The sequence below is a fragment of the Trichosurus vulpecula genome, chromosome 1, assembly GCF_011100635.1.
Source record: "Trichosurus vulpecula isolate mTriVul1 chromosome 1, mTriVul1.pri, whole genome shotgun sequence".
Classification (NCBI taxonomy): domain Eukaryota; kingdom Metazoa; phylum Chordata; class Mammalia; order Diprotodontia; family Phalangeridae; genus Trichosurus; species Trichosurus vulpecula.
In genome coordinates, this window is record NC_050573.1 from 224,523,081 (window position 1) to 224,545,683 (window position 22,603).

The following is a 22,603-nucleotide window of genomic DNA, read 5'->3' on the forward strand; positions in this document are numbered from 1 at the left end:
AAAAATATTTTAAACACACAATTAAAATAATAGATACAATTTCCACCACAGAAAGTGGATGCCATTTCCTCTCAAAGCAGTTTAATGGCAATGACAAAGGGGAGTAGGCTGGAGGCGTAGATATGTAGGACTAACCTGGACATGGGGCTCAGCAACAGAGGGAGTTTGGGGCAGACAAAAGACAGTTTGAAGGCATGGGGAACCAGGGTGTCAGGGGAGAGGAATACAGGAAGATAGGAAAGAAGGTACCAAAGAATGCTATGTTATTCAAACTATCAAACGACTAATTTACAGAACTTAATAAAATAGAAACAAAATTCATTTGGAGAAAAAAAAAGATCTAGAATATGAAGGAAAATAATGAAAATATAAGAATGATGAGGACTAGCACTTCCAGACCTCATACTATATTATAAAGCATCAGCCATCAAAAACATTTGGTACTGGTTGAAAAATAGAGGTAGATCAATGGAACATACTAGATGAGGGAGAATGAAAAATAATGGAACTCAATAACACAGCGTTTGATTAATTCCAAAATATAAATTACTTAGGAAAAAACTCCCCATTTGAGAACTGCTGGGAAAACTAGAAAGCATTCTGGCATAAATTAGGCTTACAACGCCTCGTGCCATGTTCCACAATAAATTCAAAATGAATATGCAACCTGAATATTAAAGATAATACCATGAAAAATAAGAGAAGCAGATCATGTACCTTTCACATCTATGAGCAAGAGATGTATTCTTAACTAAACAAGGGAGAGAGGCAATTACGAAAAATAAAATAGATTATTTTGATTACATGAGAATGAAAAGCTTTAGTACAAACAAAATTAATGCATCTATGACAGGAAAGGAAGCAGTCCAGTGGGGGAAAGAAAAATCTTTGTTATCAAATTTCTGAAATAAGCCTTTGGTATCCAAGATACAACTAACAGAAATATACAAGACAAAAAGTCTGAACAAACAGTTCTCAAAAGAAGAATTACAAACTATTAACCATATGAAAGAATGCTCCAAATCATGAATAGCAAGAGAAACAAAAAACCAAAACCACCCTGAAGTTTCACCTCAAACCCGGAAAACTGGCAAAGATGACAAAAGACAGGAATAGTCAATGCTGAAGTGATTGTGGGAAAAGAGGCATACTAATTCATAGTTAGTGGAGCTGAGAATTGGCACAACTATTTAGGAAAATAATTTGTAATTATGCAAATAAAATGGGTAAAATATCTTATCTTTACCCTTTGATCCAAAGATTCTGCTGCTAAGCATACACCCCAAGAAAGCAACTGATAAAAACAAGGGTCTCACATACCAAAATAGCTATTGCAGCACTTTTTGTAGTAGCAAAGAACTAGAAACAAAGTAGATGTCAGTAGACTTGGGGAATGGCTAAACCAATTATGGTTCATGCATGTAATGGAATATTGCTCAGCTATAAGAAATGACAAATATAATGAATACATAGCTTGGGAAGCTGTACATAAACTAATGCAAAATAAAATAGGCAGAGCTAAGAAAATAAACTATAAAATGATCGCAACACTCAGGATGGTGTCTGGCACATAGTAGGTACTTAATAAATGCTTTTTGATTGATTAATTTACTACAAAAGTATAAATAAAAAGAACAACCACCATAAAACCACTGAAAACAAATGTTGCAAATTACAAAGAATCATCTTGTCCCCAAAGAAGAGATATGGGAAAACACTTCTCTTGGTTTCCCTGTAAATGTAGAAGATCCACAGAGGTGAAATGCTGCACATGTTGTCTGAATTTTGTCAATGTATTGATCAATTTTGCTGATTTTTTCTCTTCCTCTTTTTCCTTTAATAAAAATTTTGTAGTACATGGGATGGTTCTCTGAGAAGGAGGGAGAGGAAGAGAAATGCAGGGGAAAATTTAGGCTGTGAGAAAACAAAAGACATCAAAATTTATTTTTAAAATATGTAAAAAGAAAATGAAAGTTGAAGAATTATAAAGAACATGCGTGGTCCCAAAGAAGAGCTATAAGAAGAATCTCTTCCCACTCCATTGTAGGTGTGTGTGTGTGTGTGTGTGTGTGTGTGTGTGTGTGTGTGTGTGTGTGTGTAGGGGGTAGGGAAATGGTTCCATGGGTGTGGAACACTGCATATAGTGTCAGATTTTTTTTCAATGTATTGATTGTTTTGGGGGAAGGTTAACCTTTTTTCTTTAAAAAAAGTTACATTATATAAGATGGCTCTAGAAGGGATTAGGAAAGGGATACAGGAGGATATATAGGCAATGTAAATATCAAGGATTTCCTTTGTAAATACCAAAAGATATATATACTTTTAAATTTACCTAGTGATCATCTAGGTTCTTCAATTAAGGAACAAATTGTCAATGAAAACCAAGGAGTAAGATGAAAAAAGGGTCTTTAATTTCTCTAATAAATAGATGAACCCTAACTCTAAAATAAAATTCAAAGAATATGACATGATCATTAATAATGAGCCAATCTTATTTAATAGGAAAGAAGGAAAGAAGACAGCATGCAATAGTATAATTAGATAGCCATCTCTTTTTTTAGGGTGTACTATTCAAGAAGAATCTACAGAACTTGCCAAGAAAAACTATAGTGAATATCAGTCTCCTCTTACATCTGGTTCACCTCTCTTGCTTCTTCCAAAATACACAGTAAGGTGTATCATTCATAGTTATGTTTGTGGCATCTCTAGTTAGCTTACATTCTATACCACATAAAAAGCATACAATGGTCTCTAAAAACAATGCGTTCTTTGGCAAGAAAACTACATTCCACCAATAGAAACACGTTTGAATCCATGTTATTTATTTGTAGGTTTCTCCCATTCTTTGGACCAACCACAGCTGTAATTACAGATCTCAATTATTCTTTATAGTTCTAAACAAAAGAACTGTCTTTCTGCTCTTCATTGTTGGCAAGTGTTTACATATTTCTCAGCCAGATTTCTTGTTTTGAGCAATGGGGACTAGATCCCTGTATTCAAGTGAACATATTAATTTTTTTTAGGTAAACAGATCAAATATTGTAAGGGGAAGAGAAGAGAAAGAGAGGGAGAAGACAAAAGATTAAATTCTATTTTAAGTCTCCAGGATAAATTTTCTCCATGATTCCTAGGATTATAAATAGAGATCTGAAAGAAACCTTTGAGGCCATCTAGTCCAATGCCCTCATTTTACAGGTGAGTAAAATAAGGCTGAGAGAGGTTAAGTCACGCAAGTTATATGACTTGATCAAAGTCACACCAGGGATAAATAACAAAGCTAGAATTTAAATTGATTTCCTCTGTCTCCTAATCTAGTGCTCTTTGCTCTTTAAACATTTTTTCACACAGTGTTTTACTTCAAGCTTTAACTTTTCACTAAATAATACTACTATTCCAATAACATATGACTTAATAGTTCACATATTTTGATCATGGTTATAATAAAGTTACATCTTCTTCCAAAATATCTATCCATTGATCTGCCACAGGTTGCAAAATACGATCATTAAGGATTCATTGTTTAACATGAAAGGAGTATCTCTGTACCCTAAGGACCACGGGACCTTTCCATACATCTTGTAGCTGAAACTCTCTATATGTGTTGTCTCTCCTTTAGAGAACAGGGACTGTCTTACTTTTCTATTTGTATCAGCAGCATTTGGCATAGTACTTTGTACATAGTAAGCACTTAATAAATGTTTTATTCATTCATTAATACATTCAAATATTCTTGAGGGATAACATGTTAGGCTGTTGTGTCAGGATGTGTGATTCCAATGAACACAAGCTCCATTTTCATCATCAATGGCAAAATGTATATTGTGTATACATCAGTCTCTTGTGAGTCTAGTTGTCATGAGTAATTAATTCATTAGGGCATGCAAACTCCAAAATGAAGTGAGAAAATTGAGTTCTAAACCTGAAAACCCAATCTAAGATACACCAACAGGGTTTTTAAAGCCCTTTATAACCTAGCACCCACCTACTTTTCCAACCTAATTATACTTTTCTTTCCTTCTCGCAATCTATGGTCAGACCAAACTGGTCTTTTTTGCAGTTCCTCACATAGGACACCTCCGTCTCTCATCTCCATGCCTCTGAGATGACTGCCCCCCACACCCCAGGCCTAAAATACATTCCCTCCTCACTTAAAATCCCTTCACACACCTTCTGTGTGAAGTCTTTCTTGATCTCCTCCGCTTTCAGTTGTTGTGGTTCAATTATTTCAGTCATTTCTGACTCTCTGTCACCCCATTTGGGGTTTTCTTAGCAAAAATACTGGAGTGGTTTGCCATTTCCTTCTCCAGTTCATTTTGCAGATAAGGAACTGAGGCAAACCGGGTTAAGTGACTTGCCCTGCAGCCTCACATAGCTAGTAAGTGTCTGAGGACAGATTTGAATTCAGAAAGATAAATCTTTCTGACTGTAGGCCCGGCACTCTATCCACTGTATCAGTCTCCACTTACATCTGGTTCACCAATATCCACTGTATCGCCTGGCTGCCCCTCCATCTTCTACGCGTTTCTCAAAAAGTGACATTTACCATGAATAAATTTTACATATACATATATATTTATCCACATATAAATGTAGCACTCCTGGTAGAATGTAAACTCTTTAAGGGGAGAATATTTCCTGTTTTTGTTTCTGTCCAGAGCCTAGCTATCATCTGGCACATAATGGGTACTATGAAAAATACTTGTTGATAGATAGATTCATTGAACAGCATAGACCCAGCCAGAAATAATCAGTCAGCCTCACCTGTTTTTATTACAGGCTCCATCAGTGGAGCATCTTTAAATACTAACACTGACAAAACAAATAACACTGAAATCTGGTTGGGTTGGACAAGATCTCCATTATGATGATGGTTTGCTGTGGCACCAACTGAATTAGCAAGAGGTGTTAGGAAAATCGAACCATACTATTCTAAAAAGAAATCTTGTATGCCCACACCATCATTTTGTTTTTTGAAAAGGCAAACATACAGACACAAGCCAGGTCCTGTGAAATACAGGGGTTTTGTTTGAAACCATATTGATCAGAAAACCACTTTGGATTGTTAGCAAAACAAGTCAGGTCAAAAGCAAACACAAAAAAGGGAAGAAATATAATGGCTTTGGTACTTCCCACGCTTGCATAGTTCCCAACAGCCTTGAAAGAGGCTATCATATCTAACAAAGTGAATTTGTATGTGATCTAACTGTTCCTAGTATTAAAGAGAAAGTAAACAGAGCTATTAGCTGATACATCTTTAAATTGGCATCTGTACATGGAGCTATGATTTTATCCCAACAAAGAATGTTCTTACAGGATATGTTTTCTTAAGTATACAACTGAAGTATGTGTTTTCTTCATAAACTATAACATGCTTCAAAGAGTTCTTTTCAGATGAGAAGTCTTTGCAAATGTTTGTAAATTGTAAAGAAATGAGAAAGACTAAAACTATTTTTTTTAAATTACCTTGAGATAATCAGCATTATGCCAGCATATCATCTCTACTCTCAGTTGGGTTTGGGGAAAATTGACCTTTTATGTACAGGCAGGCTTTACTTTAAGAAAACCAAATATAACTGTTACGCCAAAACACAAGAAGCAACAAGTCAGGACCAGCAGCTGAGGAGGCCAAGATCAGGAGGTGAACTGCTGGTTAGTCTGAACTGCTAGTTAGTCTAGTTAGCATCAAGCTGACTGGTAGACAAAGTGATTTTATGTCAGCTAAGGCAAGAAGGATCAGAGAGATATCAGAAGTCCAGTCAAGCAACGAGTTTAGTTCAATAAGATCAGCTTAGTCAGGGCATACAGAAACCATAGATTTAAGTAAAGAGGAAATCCAGTGTACAGGTAGATAGAGAGGAGCAATACATCTCAGGGAACTGGAAAAAAAATTATTTGGAACCGAAGAAATAGGAATGAGTATCACAGAAACCTAGGTTAAAGGGTCTCCACAAAAAAGGGTCAGAACCTAGGCCTTACTTCTGGTAAGTGCCAACATCTGTCCATTCTCCCAATTCCACCCTGACATCATCCTGGATTCCTCCATTCCCTTCACCCCATGCATCCAATAGCAAATCTTACTATTTCTAAATCTGTAACAGTTCTTGCATCTCTTTGCACCTGCCTGGAGCACACTCCTTGCTCACCTCTGCCTCTTAGAAAATGCAGCACCATCTTGTCCATGAAGCCTTTCCTGATCCCTTCCTCACCCTCCACTCCCAGCTTCTAGTGCCTTCCTGCCTAATTTTGCCTTGTACATTTTGTATATATTCTGCATGTACATATTGATGGTGTTTCCTCGTCATTTTTGTCTTTGTATCTTCAGCCCTCAGCACATGACTAGGTACTTAATAAATGTTTGTTGATTTGTTTGAGACTTAAGTAATAGGCACACAGCCCCACTAAATGGGCAACTGATAACTGAACCAAAGGTTCTGAGAGCAAGGGACTTTCTACAGACTTCCCACTTGGGCCCATCACTAATGTCACATTATGGGCAAGCCTGAACAGAGGCAAGTAGAAACAGAGAGCTACATGAGGGTAAATGAAGTATGAGGGACTAAGGTTACTCCTGAAAATAGATAAATGTATAGAATTAGATAAATTTAACAGTCATGGAAGGGAACAGACAAAGGGAACTTGTTTCCCACTTGCCAACCAGAAACTAGCACTGGGTCACCGGGTGATTTGACCGGATGGAGAGGGAAGACATTTGATTTCATTAAGATTAAAAACTCCCAGTGAGGAATGACCCCTCCTCCACCCCCACTCCCACCCCAATGTAAGCTAGCATCTGTCCTACAGCTTATACATTGCCTTGGAGAGTGCCTCAGGCACTGAGAGGTTAAGTTCTTTTGTCCAGGGTCACAGAGCCTATACATGTCATATTTGGGGCCTGAACCCAAGTCTTCTTGCCTCAAAGCCAGCTCTACCCATGACGCCATGCTGCCTCTTGTATCACTCCTATGGAGGTAAAAAAAAAAAAAAGCAAAAAACCTCCATGCTTCTATTCCACTTCCAGTGTTTTTTAATAAATAAAAATTTACCTTTTATTCTCACTTGGTGACCAGTGTACTAATGAGACATGGATGGCAGGATTCTGCCATGGTGGCTTGGATATGGGAAAGCCTGCATGCTTATCCATTTTCACACACAATATGTTAATGTGACATACAGCCTTGCTGACTACTGAGGTGCATGTAAGCATCAGCTTCCTTCTGCCAGAACAACAAACCTGAGAAAAGGGGAGTATTCTAGGAGCTGTGTAACTAGGTCAAATGGAGTGGCTTTCTGTTAATAACCTTTCTTTCCATTTCACACTCATCTGCCCCTGAAGGAACGGCCACCTCAAGATCTCATGGCTGAAGTCACAAAGCAAAATGTGTTAGTTTGCCTCTCAATCCTGAGGGAACATGAGGAGCAGGCTATGGAGATACCCCTAAGGGGGAGGGGAACTTCTGTCAGACTTGTGCAAAACGAGTGAAGTTACAGAGAGGTCAATTTAAGTTTAATATCAGGAAAAACATCCTAAAGATCAGAGCTGTCTGGTGGAATCAGTGGAATGGGATTCCACAGGAGGTAGTGGCTTTGTCCTCACTAGAGGTTTTCAAAGAGAGGCTTACATGATTCCCACCTCTCACTGGCATTATAGCAGAGATTCCTGTTTACGTTAGAATAGATGGTCTACCTGCCTCAAGTCTCTCCTCATTCCAGTCTTTCTTCCACTTAGCTGCCAAAGTGACCTTCCTTAGGCATGGGTCGAAACATATCACCACTCCCTCAATAAACTCCAGTGGTTCCCAATTACCTCCAGGATCAAATATAAATTCTTCTGTTTGACACTTAAAGCTCTTCACAACCTGTCGCTTTCCTATCTTTTCCTTTCTTTCCTCTTTATTCCCCTCCACACACTTATCATCTAGCCATACTGGCCAACTCATGGCTCCTCACACATGACATACAATCTCCCATTTCTCTGTCCTTGTACTGGCCATTCTGTATTCATGGTATGTTCACTGGGGGCCATTTCAAATCGTCTCGATTTATATCTTGCCACTCGATCCAGATGGTTACAGAGGAGAAAGTGAGGCTGGTGACCATGCACAGCCCTCACTCATTTAAATCCAATTAAATTGCATGTCATGGCATCATCTTCCTGATGTCATGGTCCTCTTAGAGAATGAAGGACAAATAACAAGCCTCCTCACCTCCTCCTTGTAGAATCTCTGGATTCCTTCCCCTCTGAGGTTATTATCCATCAACTCTCTATGGATGTTGTATTTACCTGCTTACGTACATGGGTCCCCTTTTAGAATGTAAGCTCTTTGTGGGTAGGGACTAGTTTTGGTTTTTTTCTTCATATTCCCTGGTCTTAGCACAGTGATTGCTTAATAAGTGCATGTTGATTGATGTCTCTTCCAACTCAAAGATTCTTTGATTCGATAACTTGATTAGACTAGAAATGGCAGAAAAAATATAGGGAAGATTTGCATGGGAACTTGCCAGGCAATAGTGACCCGAGAAGGCTCCATTACTTTTTTCTTCTGTGCATCTGGCTAGGAGAGCATATCTCTATGAGAAAGACAATTTTTCTCTTCTTATCCAAGGACCTTAAAGAGGTGAGAGCTAATTTCCTTTATGTTCTTCCTTTTCTGATAAACTGTATCTGCCTTTCCTCCTTTCTTCCCAACTAGTCTCTCTTAAAGCAAAATGTCTCTATTCTCAACAGTTCCTGGAGTTTGCTGAGACTCCCACTCTCCTTCCTATGCCCCTTCTTTATGTCTTCACAACTGGTATAGACAACTTCTAGGTCATAGAATGTTATGTCAAAATTAACTACGAGAGGGGGTGAATTTCAATATATAATTCCATTCTTTTTTTCAGGAATACATTTATGACTATTTTAAAGGTTAGTATTGAAAGTTATTTATAGTCACATGCTTGTTTTGAGTTAAAAATTCCCTCAAATTTGCCAGTCCTCTCTAAATACTCTTCTTTGTTTAAATAAGTTTTAGTGACGTGTTTTGTTTATACATCACTGCAATTTTTGGATATAGTTGCTATCTCCCTCCCCGAGCTAAACTCTCTCTTGCAAAGAAAACAGTAAAGCAAAAATAACTATTCTAGTGATTCTGATGATTGTATGCAACATCCTTTCCTTATCTTTCCTACCTCTCTGTAGCGTGAAACATAGGTTTCATCAACTGTCCTCTGGGACTATGATTGGTTACTACGATTACTCAGACTTCAGGTCCTTTTAATACATTTTCATTTACATTAGTGAAGTCCCTGTCTACACTGTTCTTCTGGCTCTGCTGATTTCCTTTGTTTGCCAAGCAAACAAAATGTGTTAAGTTTTTGTTTTTGTTTTTTAAGATGTATGGTACCACAATTTACTCTTGTCCAAATGTAAAAGATCCCAGGATTTAATGGTTAGGAAGGGAAATCTAACAGAACACTGAATGCTTTCCCCAACAAGTATTAATAACAGGGAAAAACTCTGCACTAGGACCTAGGTGGTGCAGTGGATAGAGCACTGGGCCTGAAGTCAACAAGATCTGAGTTTAAATGTAGCTGCAGCTCCCTCCCAGCTGGGTGACCCTGAGCAAGTCACTTTATCTCTGTTTGCCTGTTTACCCCTGTTAAAATGAGGATAATAAATAGCACCTACCTCCCAGGGTTACTGTGAAGATCAAATGAGATGATGATTGTAAAGCACTTAGCACAGTGCCTGGCACATCGTAAGCCCTACATATGTTAATTATTATTAATTACTATTATTAACATGGAATCAGAAAAGTTGAAACCCTTCCCTACCCTGGAACTGAAGGGTAACAGTCCCCCCATCTTCTAGAACTGATAGTCAACTGAAAATATTTAGGAAACACTTTTGAAATCCTCAGCAGAAGACACTAAAGGTAAGTAAAGCTTCTTCTGTGTTATCACATATACACATCTCCTGGGGGAGGCTGATCTTCCTAAGCTCCGTTACAGTAATCAAGGGACTGGTTTCCATAAGAACTAGACAAGCAACTCAACCATTTACAGTTATCGCTTACACATCACGATGGTTAGGGGCATGGTGCCCACATGATCTGGAAAATTCGTGTAAAACTTTTTGGCCCTCCCTTCAAATCAGAGAAGTCTTCATTTTTTTCTTTTTTCTTTTATGGGGTGTTTACAGTACCTTATTATAAAATTTGGTATAACTATTTGCTTATAGACTCTGTTGTCTGTGGCTTCCACAAAATTCCCATTTAATTTCTTATGCTGATCTGTGGTATACTGAAACCACAATGGGGAACACTGAAATGTGGAAAGGATAACTGTATATTCAGTAAACTCAGCATAGATGAAATGTCTGCTTGGTAACTGGTAAGTAGTTAAAGAGATTCTTTGAAGTCTAACATGGAACTCAAGGGGCTTTATTTATACCCTTTATTCTATATAACCTCTACAGATGAAGACTCCAAATAACACAGAGAAGGGTGCCCAACAAGGTAAACATAGCATTATCTTCTGAATTTAATGCACTATATTATTGTTATCTGAAACAAATGTCATGCTTCCTCTCTTCCTGTAAGTACAGTTAGAGCTGATATGGACCTCAAAGTTCATCTAGTACAAACCCCTCATTTGAAGAATGAGTTTAAATTCCTTGCCCAAAGTCATAAAAGCAGGAAGTAGCAGATTTGGGATTTAAACCCAAGTCACATGACTCCACGTCCAGAGCTCTGTTCTACTATTATCACACTGCCTTCTGGGCTTGTAAATACTCTACAAATAGTTAAATTAATTAAAAGATCAAGGGGCAGCTAGGTGGAGCAGTGAGTACAGCACCAGCCCTGGAGTCAGGAGGACCTGAGTTCAAATCCAGCCTCAGATACTTGACACACTTACTAGCTGTGTCACCTTGGGCTTAACCCCAACTACCTTGCCTTCCCCACTCCAAAAAAAAATAAGATCAAGTCAGAAATAAGAATAAGGATAAGGATAAGAAAGCCCACTCTAAAAACAGTTGGCATTGCCATGTATTTTCAGGTTAAAACTTTAAGGTCCCTCACAAACTGGCCCCAATATATTTTTCTAGCCTCACTGAACATTATTCCACACCACTATGTCTACTTCATGGAGTACCTCTCTTCCTTTAATATACAGCTCAAGCACCATCCTTCTGACTGAAGTCTTTCCTAACCTACTCAAATGTTAGTGTTCTTCCTTTCAGGCTACCTTGTATTTAACTACCTTGTATATATCCATAGTTATTAACTTTATATTTACGTTGACTATATTGATGGATGTACTTGCTGTCTCCCCCTCCTTGAACATTGCACACAGTAACAGTAACATTGTGTGATGACCAACTTTGATAGACTTAGCTCTTCTCAGCAATACAACGATCTAAGACAATTCCAAAAGACTCATAGGAAAATGCTATCCACATCCAGACAAATTATGGAGTCTGAATGCAGATCAAAGCATACTATTTTCATGTGTGTGTGTGTGTGTGTGTGTGTCTGTGTATTTTTCTTGTGATTTTCCCCTTTTGTTCTGATTTTTCTTTCACAACATGACTAATGTGGAAATATGTCTAATATGATTATATATGTATAGCCTATATCATTTTGCTTGGTGTCTTTGGAAGGGGGGACAGGAAGGAGGAAGGGAGAACAAAATTTGGAACTCAAAATCTTATAAAAATGAATATTGAAAAAGAATATATGCTCTTGTGAGTCAGAATAATTTCATTCTTTGTTCTTGTGTACCTAGTGCCTAGTACAGTGCCTGTCACATACTAGATGCTTAATAAATGCTTGTTGATTGATTGATCCTGTCTAGCTTATTAATATTCTGTGACTATGTTTTTATTTTTATTTTTTTTTACTAAAACTCTCATTTGTCTAACAGCCTAATTTCTTTAAGGCTCAAACTAATTTTCCTCATGAAGCAACAGGGAACCAAATATTATTGCAACAGCCTCCTAATTGGTAAGATAGACAATCATTCCACTAGCTGCATTCCCAAGGCAGCTTCTGCTCTAACTGAAGTTTTTGAATTTGAATCAGGACCAGTCTAGACTTCAGTTTGTTTACGTCGGGTGTTCTTAACCTTTTCTGAATCACGGACCCCTTTAGCAGTCTGCAAAAGCCTATGGATCTCTTCTCAAAATAAAGTTTTTAAATCATTCATATCTTATTGTGTTACTTCATTTTAGCATGAAGAAAACCCTCAGTCATTAGATTATGAGGTCCTTGAGAGCAGGGACTGTCTTTTATTTCTTTTGCAGCACAGTGCCTGGCATATAGTAGGTACTTAATAAATGTTTACTGACTGACTGACAGTTCTCAAAGCCTACATCAACATGGTGTAAATACAATAGAATATAAGTTCATTGAAGGCAAAAACTACTTTGTTGTGTGTGTGGGGGTTGTTGGTTTTTTTTTTCCTACCCAGCACTTAACACAGAATTCTGCACATAGCAGGTACTTTAATAAATGCTTGTTGGACTAGATTGGATAGCATAAATCAAGCAAAGAAGGCCTCAAGTACAGACCAGTCACATGCAGCATTTCTAGATAGATTTTCAAAAACCTACAAAGTGGTACATTTCTCACTGAGAAACTCTACCAAAGATAAACCTTTCAAGCAGTTAAGTTTCTATTTTGTTCCTGCAGATCTCTATGGTGGCAAGGAAGACTGAAATTTATTGCACTGAGTCATAGGGTTTTTCCTGATATCTAAGATAAATCTTACCTATCATAAAAACCATCTCACCTTTCTTTGTCATTACTGAAAAAGAAAAGGGATCATCATGACCCATATAATAGACTGTCATATATTTGAAGGTAATTACTGAATCAGGTTTCACCCTTTGCTTCTTCAGACTAAACCGTCTTAATTTATTTAGAAGTGACAAATGCCAAAGAAGAACAAGAATTTAGGACATCATGTGAGAGGGGAAAAAAGGTAAACTGATCATCTAGTTAGGGTAAAGGGAAGACAAGTGAAGAACCAGTGTTCTGGCTGATTCCCCTATATCAGAGAAAAGCCAAGAAGACAGGACTCCTTATAGTAAACTTGGAAGAGGGCACGATGGGCAGGCGTAGACGGGTTGAAATCCACGACAACAACAATAACCATAACAATGACGATGAAGATGATATAGCTGACATTTACACTAAGCATTATGTTAAGTACTTTACAAATATATCACTTGATCCTCACAACAAGCCTGTGACCTAACTGTTATTATTATCCCCATTTTATAATTGAGGCAAACAGGTTAAGTTACTCCCTCAGCCAGTATGCTAGTATGTGTCTGAGGCTAGATTTGAACTCAGGCCTTCCTAACTTCAAGCCTAGCATTCTCTCTATTATACCACTTGGCTATGTAAGTGGCAAATCAGTGAGGTCATGGATCCTCATGAGTATTTATGTAGAAATTAGATTCAGTTGCAGAAGATAAAAGACTTAGAAGCAATATGGTATGGCTGTTTAAAAGTTGGCCTCAGAGTCAAAAAGATCTGGGTTCAAGTTTTACCTCTGGCAGAAAGTGTTTGTGTAACCTTAACCTCTCTGGCAATTTATTTCTATTGGTAGAGGGAGTTTTCTCACTGGGAAGTTCCCCAAGAATCTAGTTAAACAATAACAACCACCACCACCACCAGACTTGGCATATATTCCACAGTTCAGTTTACTTCAGTAGTTATTTAAGTTAACATGTTAATACCATTAGTGAAATGACCAAAAGAACAAGGGTATAGAAGTCTATGGCAAAACACAGCAGTGAGGAGGAAGAGAATTCCAAATCAGCGTCATTCATATTTTATACTGTGACTATGTAGACTTGGTTCTTTCAGAGTCACCTGAGAGTACATTCAGTGTGCCGAGATGAAATCTTTATCAGTATTGCAACACTTCAGACAAAAAACTGACTGACTCGCCCTGGAAGGGTTCCCATTTCCCTCCGCCCTGAGTCACTTGGGGTTTGTTTTTACAGCAGAGGCAGCTTATCTTATGGAAGTCTATCCATCTCCAGAAAAGCTGAAATGGACGGCAGGCAGGCAGGCTGACTGCTTCAAAGGAAGTAGCTGTGAACTTAGAAAGCAGAGTTTCTACATACCCAGGCATAAAATTACCAACACCACTGGCAGCATTCTCTGTACTCAGGTAGCTCTTTTAGCAGCATTAATGGAAAGATATCAATAAATACACTGTCTTCCCCTGTGAGATTACTTTCTATCTACTCCATATACCAAATGAGATCATTAGAAAGTACTTACTTAGCACCATAGCTGGCACATCCTAGGCACTATATAAATGTTAACTATTATTATTATCATACATGTTGTATGTACCAAATTATTTTCACGTTGTCTCACTGCTTAGAATGTACTATTTCTGAGGACAGGGAGGTACCTTTACCCTTCTTTTCAAAACCTAGCACAGTACATGACACATAGTATGCTTTAAATTTTGTGGCTGAGTCATTGCAGTCATATGTGACTCTTCATGATGCCCTTTGGGGTTTTCTTGGCAAAGATACTGGAGCAGTTTGCCATTCTCTTCTCCAGCTCATTTTATAGATGAGGAAACTGAGGCAAACAGGGTTGAGAGACTTGCCCAGGGTCACACAGCTCATGTCTGAAACTGGATTTAAACTCAGGAAGGTGAGTCTTCCTGATATCAGGCCTGGCACTCTATCCATTGTGCCATCTAGCTGTCCATGCTTTAAATAAATACCTGTTGATTGATTCTCGCAACAATCCATAGTTGTGGTAAATACTACTTATTCTGTTTCACAGATGAATAGTGGAAGATACATTATTCATTATGTATCTGCCATCTCTAAATTGGTTACTGACAAACATCTCTCTTGTCTCAAGAGTGAGTTTATTGGATTAAAATAATTTCTAAATCACCCTAAAAGAAACAGCCTGGTTACAGGGCAAAGCACGTCCCATCGTGGAAAAAAAAATTCATCCCAATACCTATAGTCAGTATTTTGGATCACTGGTTCTGGAAGTGAGGTCCTTTGAGTAGCTAAATACAGGTTATCCACTTAATGGACAACAGCAAATTTAAAAAACTCAGCTGTCTTCCCTCAGCAATTCCATGTATTCTGAGCTACCCTTATTGGCTACTTAACTGATAAGAGAATTCAACCTAATTTTTCAAATCAAATAAAATCACACATAGATGGAAAGCCTGACCTTTTTGACCAAGCTTAAAACCAATCTGTAGTCTCTATATTATGTGTAATCTTATGTGGAAATATTATATAATATGTATACATATATATAACATAACCTTTTGTGTAGGTATGTGTGTGTATATATATGCATACAAGAAAATTAAAATATAAAATAAGCCATTGCTTTTAACTGCAGTCATTTATAACAATAGTTCACCTTAGCTTTTCACAATTTAGAAAAGACTTTCTTACAAATCTATAAGTAGGTAGTGCAAATACGACTATTCCCTTCTTACAGATGAGAAAATCAAGACTCTGAGATGAGGTCATACAGCTAGCAAATGTCAGAAGTGTCACTGGGATCCAATTTTTTCACCTACAATCCAGTCTTCCTTACACCATTCCATCCACCCTCTCCATTCACAAACTAAATACACTTAAGATTCGGTGACTTTTGCTTCATCCTGTAGAATATATTCCAAGGGATTAGAGACTGGATCTGTGATTTTCATGGTATAGGGAACTTTCTGGATGGGGATGAAGGGTATAGACTCCCTCCACCAATTCAGGGTGGCACCTTCTCTGTAACTTACGGTTTTAGTGAGTAGTCCAGAGCTAGGAAAGGTTAAGTGATCTGCCAGGGTCACAGAGCCATCATGTGTCAGGGCAGGATTTGAACCAAGGCCTTCTTGGCTTCAAAGTCAGTTCTCCATCTAAGTAAGTGTATTCTCTGCTCTTTGGTATCATACAGGCTACTGTTTCCTTCAGTTTGCCCCTAATCAGTGGTTGAGTATATCTCTAATCCCAGAAACTAGAACATGAGCACCCCTTGGTCCCTCAGGATAAACAAAAGCCAAATTCAAAGTAAAGGAAAAGTAAGTAAAGCAAGTAAAGAACAATAAATCTCTCAGGGTGATGTGCAACCGCCTCTCATCCTTTCCCTTCCATAAGAACTGTTCCTGGGATAATGTCAACCAGTTGCCATCAGACTAGGTTCTTGATGCAAGGAGTATTTTCTTCTTATAAAATAGATAACTTTTAAAAACTAAGGAGGCAGAGAAAAGAAAGAAGAAGAGGTACCGAAGGAAAAAAGATCATCCTTGCCCAAAAAACACTCACCTAAAGTGAATAACCATATCAGCCAACTGTGAAATAATGGAATTTCCTTTATTTTACTTCCTAGCTATTTTCTTAAAGGATGGGTGAAAGCTAAAAACATTTTTTTGTTTGGTGAGATGATAAATTTTTGCACTAATTTATAGGACTAAAATAAATAATGTGCTCGGTCTCTCTTTTCAGCTCTCTCTCTTTCCACCTCTCTTTTGTTATCCTTTTCTTTCTTCCTCTATCTCCTTTTCTCTTTAGCTCAGTTCATATATATATATATACACATATGTGTGTGTGTGTGTGCAATTATCAGTCAATATTACTACTTATGCTGAATAAATGAGTCTGGTTACATACTTTTTTCAAGAATTCACTAAAAGCCAACACCATGGCCTACCTGCCCCTCTCCAAGACTAGCTAACATATTTTTAAAAGCCAAGGATGAGGCATAGCCCTCCATTAAACACTCAACAAAAATTTTTATACCTACTATACGCAAAGCATTATTAGTAGCTGAAAGAAAATAGGGCAAGTAACAGTTTCAAGATCCTTGAAGTAAAAAAAAAAAACAAAACAAACCGCCCTCCTACCTCCTGAATCACATATGGCTTGAAAGTAACCCCAATCTATCTGGGGCCAGTGTAATAAAACCGTAATTGGATTTTAGATTTGCTAATATTTATGCTAATATTTGTTGAAGAAGACAATGAGAACTGCACATGCGGATCTGAGCTCCAAGGCACCTAGTTGAGCTGATGGTGCTGGGTTGGGGTGTGGGGAGGAATTGTTTAAAAAAAGAGACTTTTAGTGAAACTCTGTGTGTGAAAAGAATACATAAGGCAAGCTGACAGCAAAAGGGAAAGAGAGTATTCTGAAAAGACAGACATGAAAGACTAGAAGGTAGAAACTCTACGTCTGGGCCACAGGAAAAAAGGAGAATTCAGTCCTGCAAAATTTAGTTAATAGCTGCCAGGGAAGCCTCTGGGTTGGGGTGTAAAGAGAGCAGGTTCAAGCAGGTATACATACTTTGGTGGCCAAAAAGAGTTATGGGAATGAGGTCTGGTTGGTAACTAGGAATTGCTTTACAATCTGCTCCAGCCAAGCTAGACTATTCTCTACATCCTAAATATTCCCTGAGCTTTCCCACCACTAATATCTCCTGTGGTTGGATTATCCCCCTCTTCCTCCACTGAACTGCTATTCTTGCCATAAGCACAACTCAAATATCTCTTTCTTTATGAGGTCAATTCTGATCCCTCCCCATCAATAACGTTCATTCCCATCCTCCCTGCCTCACATAGTACCTTGCTTTGTGCCCCTTTGATTTATTATTTTGTATCATAGTTACTAGTGTACATTTCATATCTCCCTCCCATCAGACTCTCAAGTTCCTGAGGACTGGAGTCATGGCTATATAAACTTTCGATCATTGTCAGCACCTTGTACAGCATTCCGCATATAAAAGACATCAGATTCAAATTAAACAAACCTGAACTTAATAAACACTTCATAATAACATTTGTGGCATTGAACTGCTGAATACATGCCCTAGAGACACTGACATTTTACAAAACCCATGCATGCTGTCTCCCCCATTAGATTGTGAATTCAATGAGGGCAGCGATTAGGCTTTTTTTTTGTTTGTTTGTTTGTTTTTTGCCTCTTTTTGTATCCCCAGCATTTTGCACAGTGTCTGGCACATAGTAGGGACTTAAATGTTTGAGCGATTGACTGAATGGGACAGCTGAAATTGATCACTGAAGGGTGACAGAACTCAACATCAGGAATTTCCAGGGGCTTCCAAAGAAGCCCGACTTCCTAGCATCCCTTAATAAACAATCTTCGTTTTGGAACAGCTCCTTAAGATTTTAAACTCCATGATTTATCTGCCCAGTAAGAGGTTCAAAAATAAGCAAAGTTCTAGCCCTACACAAAATAGGAAGGTCGGTATCTAGGAAACCTCAGAACTTACTGTCAGTAATACAAGGGTAGGTATCTCTCAGTGAATCGATCACCCCAAACTTCATGGTTACTGGGACCAAACCTTTCCTTTTCTTTTTTTTTTTTACTATTATCATGTTAATAATTCTCCAGTACAGCTATCTCTAGGATGCATCAATAAATGAGGAACTAGAAGTATAGAAAAATTGAATGACATTTCTAAGATATTCAGGGAACCAGAAATGAAGCCAGGGTCTGAATTCAAAAGCTCCTGTGACTCTCAGTCCACTGCTCTGGGCACCATACAGAACAAACGGTGACTCTACAAAATGTGAAAACTGGTATCTAGGGTGGAATTAAAATGGGCTGAATTAAAATAAAATTGTGATGTACAGCTTTAACAATGACCTCATTTATACAAGAATGATTATAACTGGAAGGCTAGAGCAGCCAATTTTCCCCCATTTGCTCACTAATAAAACCGAGGAAATAAACTAAGGATAAAAAAAGATGAGAGAAGGGAAAATTACTTGCCGGCAATTAATTTGGGGGAAGGGAGATTTTACTCTGTGAAGGAAAATACTCACCCTCACCCACCCTGTCTTTTCTGGTAGCACATTTCCTTTACGGAATGGGGAAGAATATTTCTGTAGCATGTACTTCAGGATATTTTGTACAGAATCATAAAATTTGGGGGCCCCTCCTCAAGCTGATACGTGAGGCAAAAACAAAAATATAGCATTACTTTGTGAGAAAAAGGTCACCCTATTTGCTTATACCTCTCACCTTCACATATCTCCTAAAGTTCATGGGTCCAAACATATGCTGGGAAATTCATTTTTGCAGTACTTCAGTTGCACATAACAAAACGTTCACCAGCTCTCAACTTACTCACAGTCTAGGAACCTCACCTGTGAAAGCGTTTGTGGCCTGAAAACCAGCTTCCTGCATACTGCTCTCCCAGACACGTTTGTGTTCCCACTCTTAACTTGTCCTTACAAGAGGCAACTGGAGGGATTGAAGCTGTCAAGTTACTTCCATTTTAACTTGTCGGAGTCCATCTCTCTCCGGATTCCAACCTTTGGTAGCATATGATTCCCACCAGATCCAGTGAGCAGATGGTACCAGGAGACCGGCCAAAGACAAAAAGCAAGTATTGGACACACAGTGACTTCAGCCGTCCAACCAGAGAATCAGGGCCATGGTGAATCTGGAAGCCACGGAAGCTGTCCTGCTGAGACTATTTCCCTTTCTAAAATGTAGTTCTAATGAACCATTCGGTAGCCAGCATCCTTTCCCTGGGTCGCAGCCACTTGGGTTGTTCAATTGCTTTCTGTTTTGTCTTCTCTCTTGGGCTTGTCTTTCCCCTCAGGCACGCTCACTGAGAAATTTAAAAAAAATAAAATAAAAAGGAGATTATTATGTTTTCTGATGACCTGTACAAATATTAAAATTAATAGACTCACCAGGACTGAGAAACCCTCCCAACTACCCAAAGACATTATTATGGATTGACTATACACATTGAATGAAGCTCTTCTGCAAAGCAAATGTGGTAAATTTTCCTGAGTGTTTTTCAAGTGTGGAAAGAAGGAGCTCAGGGTTTCATTCATATTCCTGGGAACAAGAAAAGATTCATTTCTCTAAATTTGAATTGAGGAGCAATGGGCAACATGGTAAAGTAAGAGTCTAATTACAAAGACAACATAGTGTTCCTATGTCTTTGGCTTATATCAGTGTATTCAGTTACAGGGAAGTTTAAAATAATGAAAATATTTCTCAAGCTACTGAAAGTGGGAAGAGAACAGGAAGAATGAGTTCTATAACCCTTTTCTCCTATAGTTCAATAAGACTCAGTGGGGAAAAAAATCCAATGAAATCAATGTTTATGTTAAATCCGTAAAAAATGAAAACAGAGATATCTTGCATAGATTTCTCAGACTCTTTATACATACATATATGTACATACATGTATATACACATATACATGTATATTTAATTTTAAATTAAGGATCAAAAAGAAGAGTCGATCTAGTTCCTAAGTTGTTTTGTACATGCTTTAAAATAAAAGCATAGTACAAAATTCTTTACAGATATTTCTTTTGCATGGTTATTGCTGAGCAGCCAATAAAGAAAAAAAGATGAGAAGACTAAAGGGCCAGACTTTTAAAAATAGATGATGGACATTAAATTTAAATTATCACTGATAGAGAAGGATGAATTTTATTCCCATTATAATTATTTCCTCCTAGTCAATTTTTTAACAATCAGAAACTACAATCACATTTTTCTTTTTCACCAAGTGGAACAAGGAAAAGAAAACTTTCTTAAAAAGAATTGGTAAGTTATTTTACATTCACTTCAAAGAAGGGAACTATACAAGGAACAATTTACAAAAGGGCACAGAATATGACTTTTTGTTTTATCCAAGTAAGTACAGGCTATATATAAAGTCAAACATCTCTAATTCAGACTAATTTAACAGAAGGTCCAATTGATGCATATATAAAATCTACAGTATAGATGATTTTTAAAAGTAATGTGATTTACCTGCTTTCAAGTACCTATAAGCTAACAGAATGAAGAATATTACAGAAATCATTAGTGGTATGGTTAATGAAAAGATGAGAAGAATTTTAATTAGTAAATCACTATTTATATGTAATGAATGTTTCTAAATTGGTTAAGAGCACAGGAAACATTTCCTTCTGAAATCTCCTATCTCCATATCCCAGAGAATTTCAGTCTTTAAAGTAGCCTAATTTAGTCAAGATGCAATTAAAAACAACAACCACAACAAGTAATTCTACTTTTCAATTTTGCCATCTTGAACTTACCTAACTTGACGGAGGAGAAAGAGGGAAATCACCCATTTAATGCCCAGATTTTTTCTCGGCCCCCATTCTATAATCTCTTTGAGCTAATCACTCCCTCTTAGAAGTGTTCCACCATCCATCCCCCATGCAAAAATAATTTTTCCCTTCTCTGAATCCCCAAACCATTATGTTCGTACTACACTTAAACATTCTAACTCATATTTAGTTGTGGAATTATGCAATTTTCCCTATCAGACAACAGAGAGAAGGGACTGTCCCACCCTTCTTTGAATTCTCGATAGTACTTAGCCCACTGTTTTGCATGTAGGACCTATGGGATATGGATTAATTTACACGGGACCCTACAAAGCACCTGGTCCAATATCTCATTTTGCAAATGAGGGAACTGAGACCCAGAGAGATGGAGGCCCTGGGCTAAAGTCACCCAGGTAAGTGACCCAAGCCAAGATGATTTAAAAAATAGGTCCTCTGAGTATTCGTATAGCACTCTTTCCCCTGCATCAAACTACATAATAGGAGTTGAATAAATATTTGTTGAATGAATCAATTCATTTCCACAGGAATTCTTGCACTTTATTTGCTCCCATTCTCGGTCTGGTCTGAGAGATGAAAAACAAGTTTGAGTGGTGTTTTGTGTTGGTTTTGTTTTATTTATGGTGCTACTGTGCTTTAAAAAATTTCAACTATCGCATCGCTCACATTTCACATGACCATGGGAAATCTGTAGGTGGGTATGGGTAGTGGTGGGAGGGAAACAAAATTACTGTTTTCCTTTCCTGTGACTATCTATCTGCCCTCTCATTCTCAAACTTATTTATTCCATGACAGAAAGGTATGCCACCAGATTAAAACTGTTGGAACACCCTGAAAAGCCTGTCTTTGCTAAAATTCTGAAGAGCAATTGCTATGAAGGTTAAAGATGGACCTATGAAATAATTGGGAAGACTAAATTATATCAGCATAAAAGTAATATATAATTTGCATATTCTAACACAGACTCTGAATCTTTTCTCCAGTAACTTTTCTACTACGATCACTGCTTTGAATTTTTTCACTTCTTGAACTGTTTTCTTCTCATCAACTGTTCATCTAAATGCCTTCCCCAGAAACATACAGGAGAAAGACTTCATACAATCAAAAGCAAAAGATAACCGAGACCACCAAAAGTTTAGATCCCCAAAGTTTCACTGTCCAGAGTTACAGCTGCCTCATCTTTTCGTAAGTTTGTTCTCCCAATTGGTTCACTTGCCCAGCAATGACATAGCTTTCATGGACACTAACAAAATTTATTGGGAATGACAGCTAAAATGGTGATTCTTCCTAAACAACGAAAAGTCAAAGTAACAATAATAGGTGGCACCCTATCATCTCCTTTATATGCCTTACCTATTTCGTATTTATAGGTTTTCTTTAGGGCGAGATGGCGCAGTGGATAGAGCATTGGGCTTGGAATCAGGAAGACCCATGAAGAGTTCAAATCCAGCCTCAGACACTTACTAGCTGTGGGACCCTGGGAATGTCACTTAAC

At 37.8% G+C, this 22,603-nt stretch overlaps 1 protein-coding gene across 2 annotated transcripts in view; it reads right to left on the bottom strand.

Moving 5' to 3' along the window:
• LDLRAD4 (low density lipoprotein receptor class A domain containing 4) overlaps window positions 1-22,603 on the bottom strand; it is a 607,914-nt gene that overhangs the window by 350,868 nt on the left and 234,443 nt on the right. For both annotated transcript variants that reach the window (XM_036740198.1, XM_036740206.1), the window contains exon 3: window positions 19,150-19,619. In XM_036740198.1, the coding sequence (XP_036596093.1) occupies window positions 19,150-19,189 (40 nt within the window). In that variant the 5' untranslated portion in view covers window positions 19,190-19,619. The remainder of the gene's footprint in view (window positions 1-19,149; window positions 19,620-22,603) is intronic.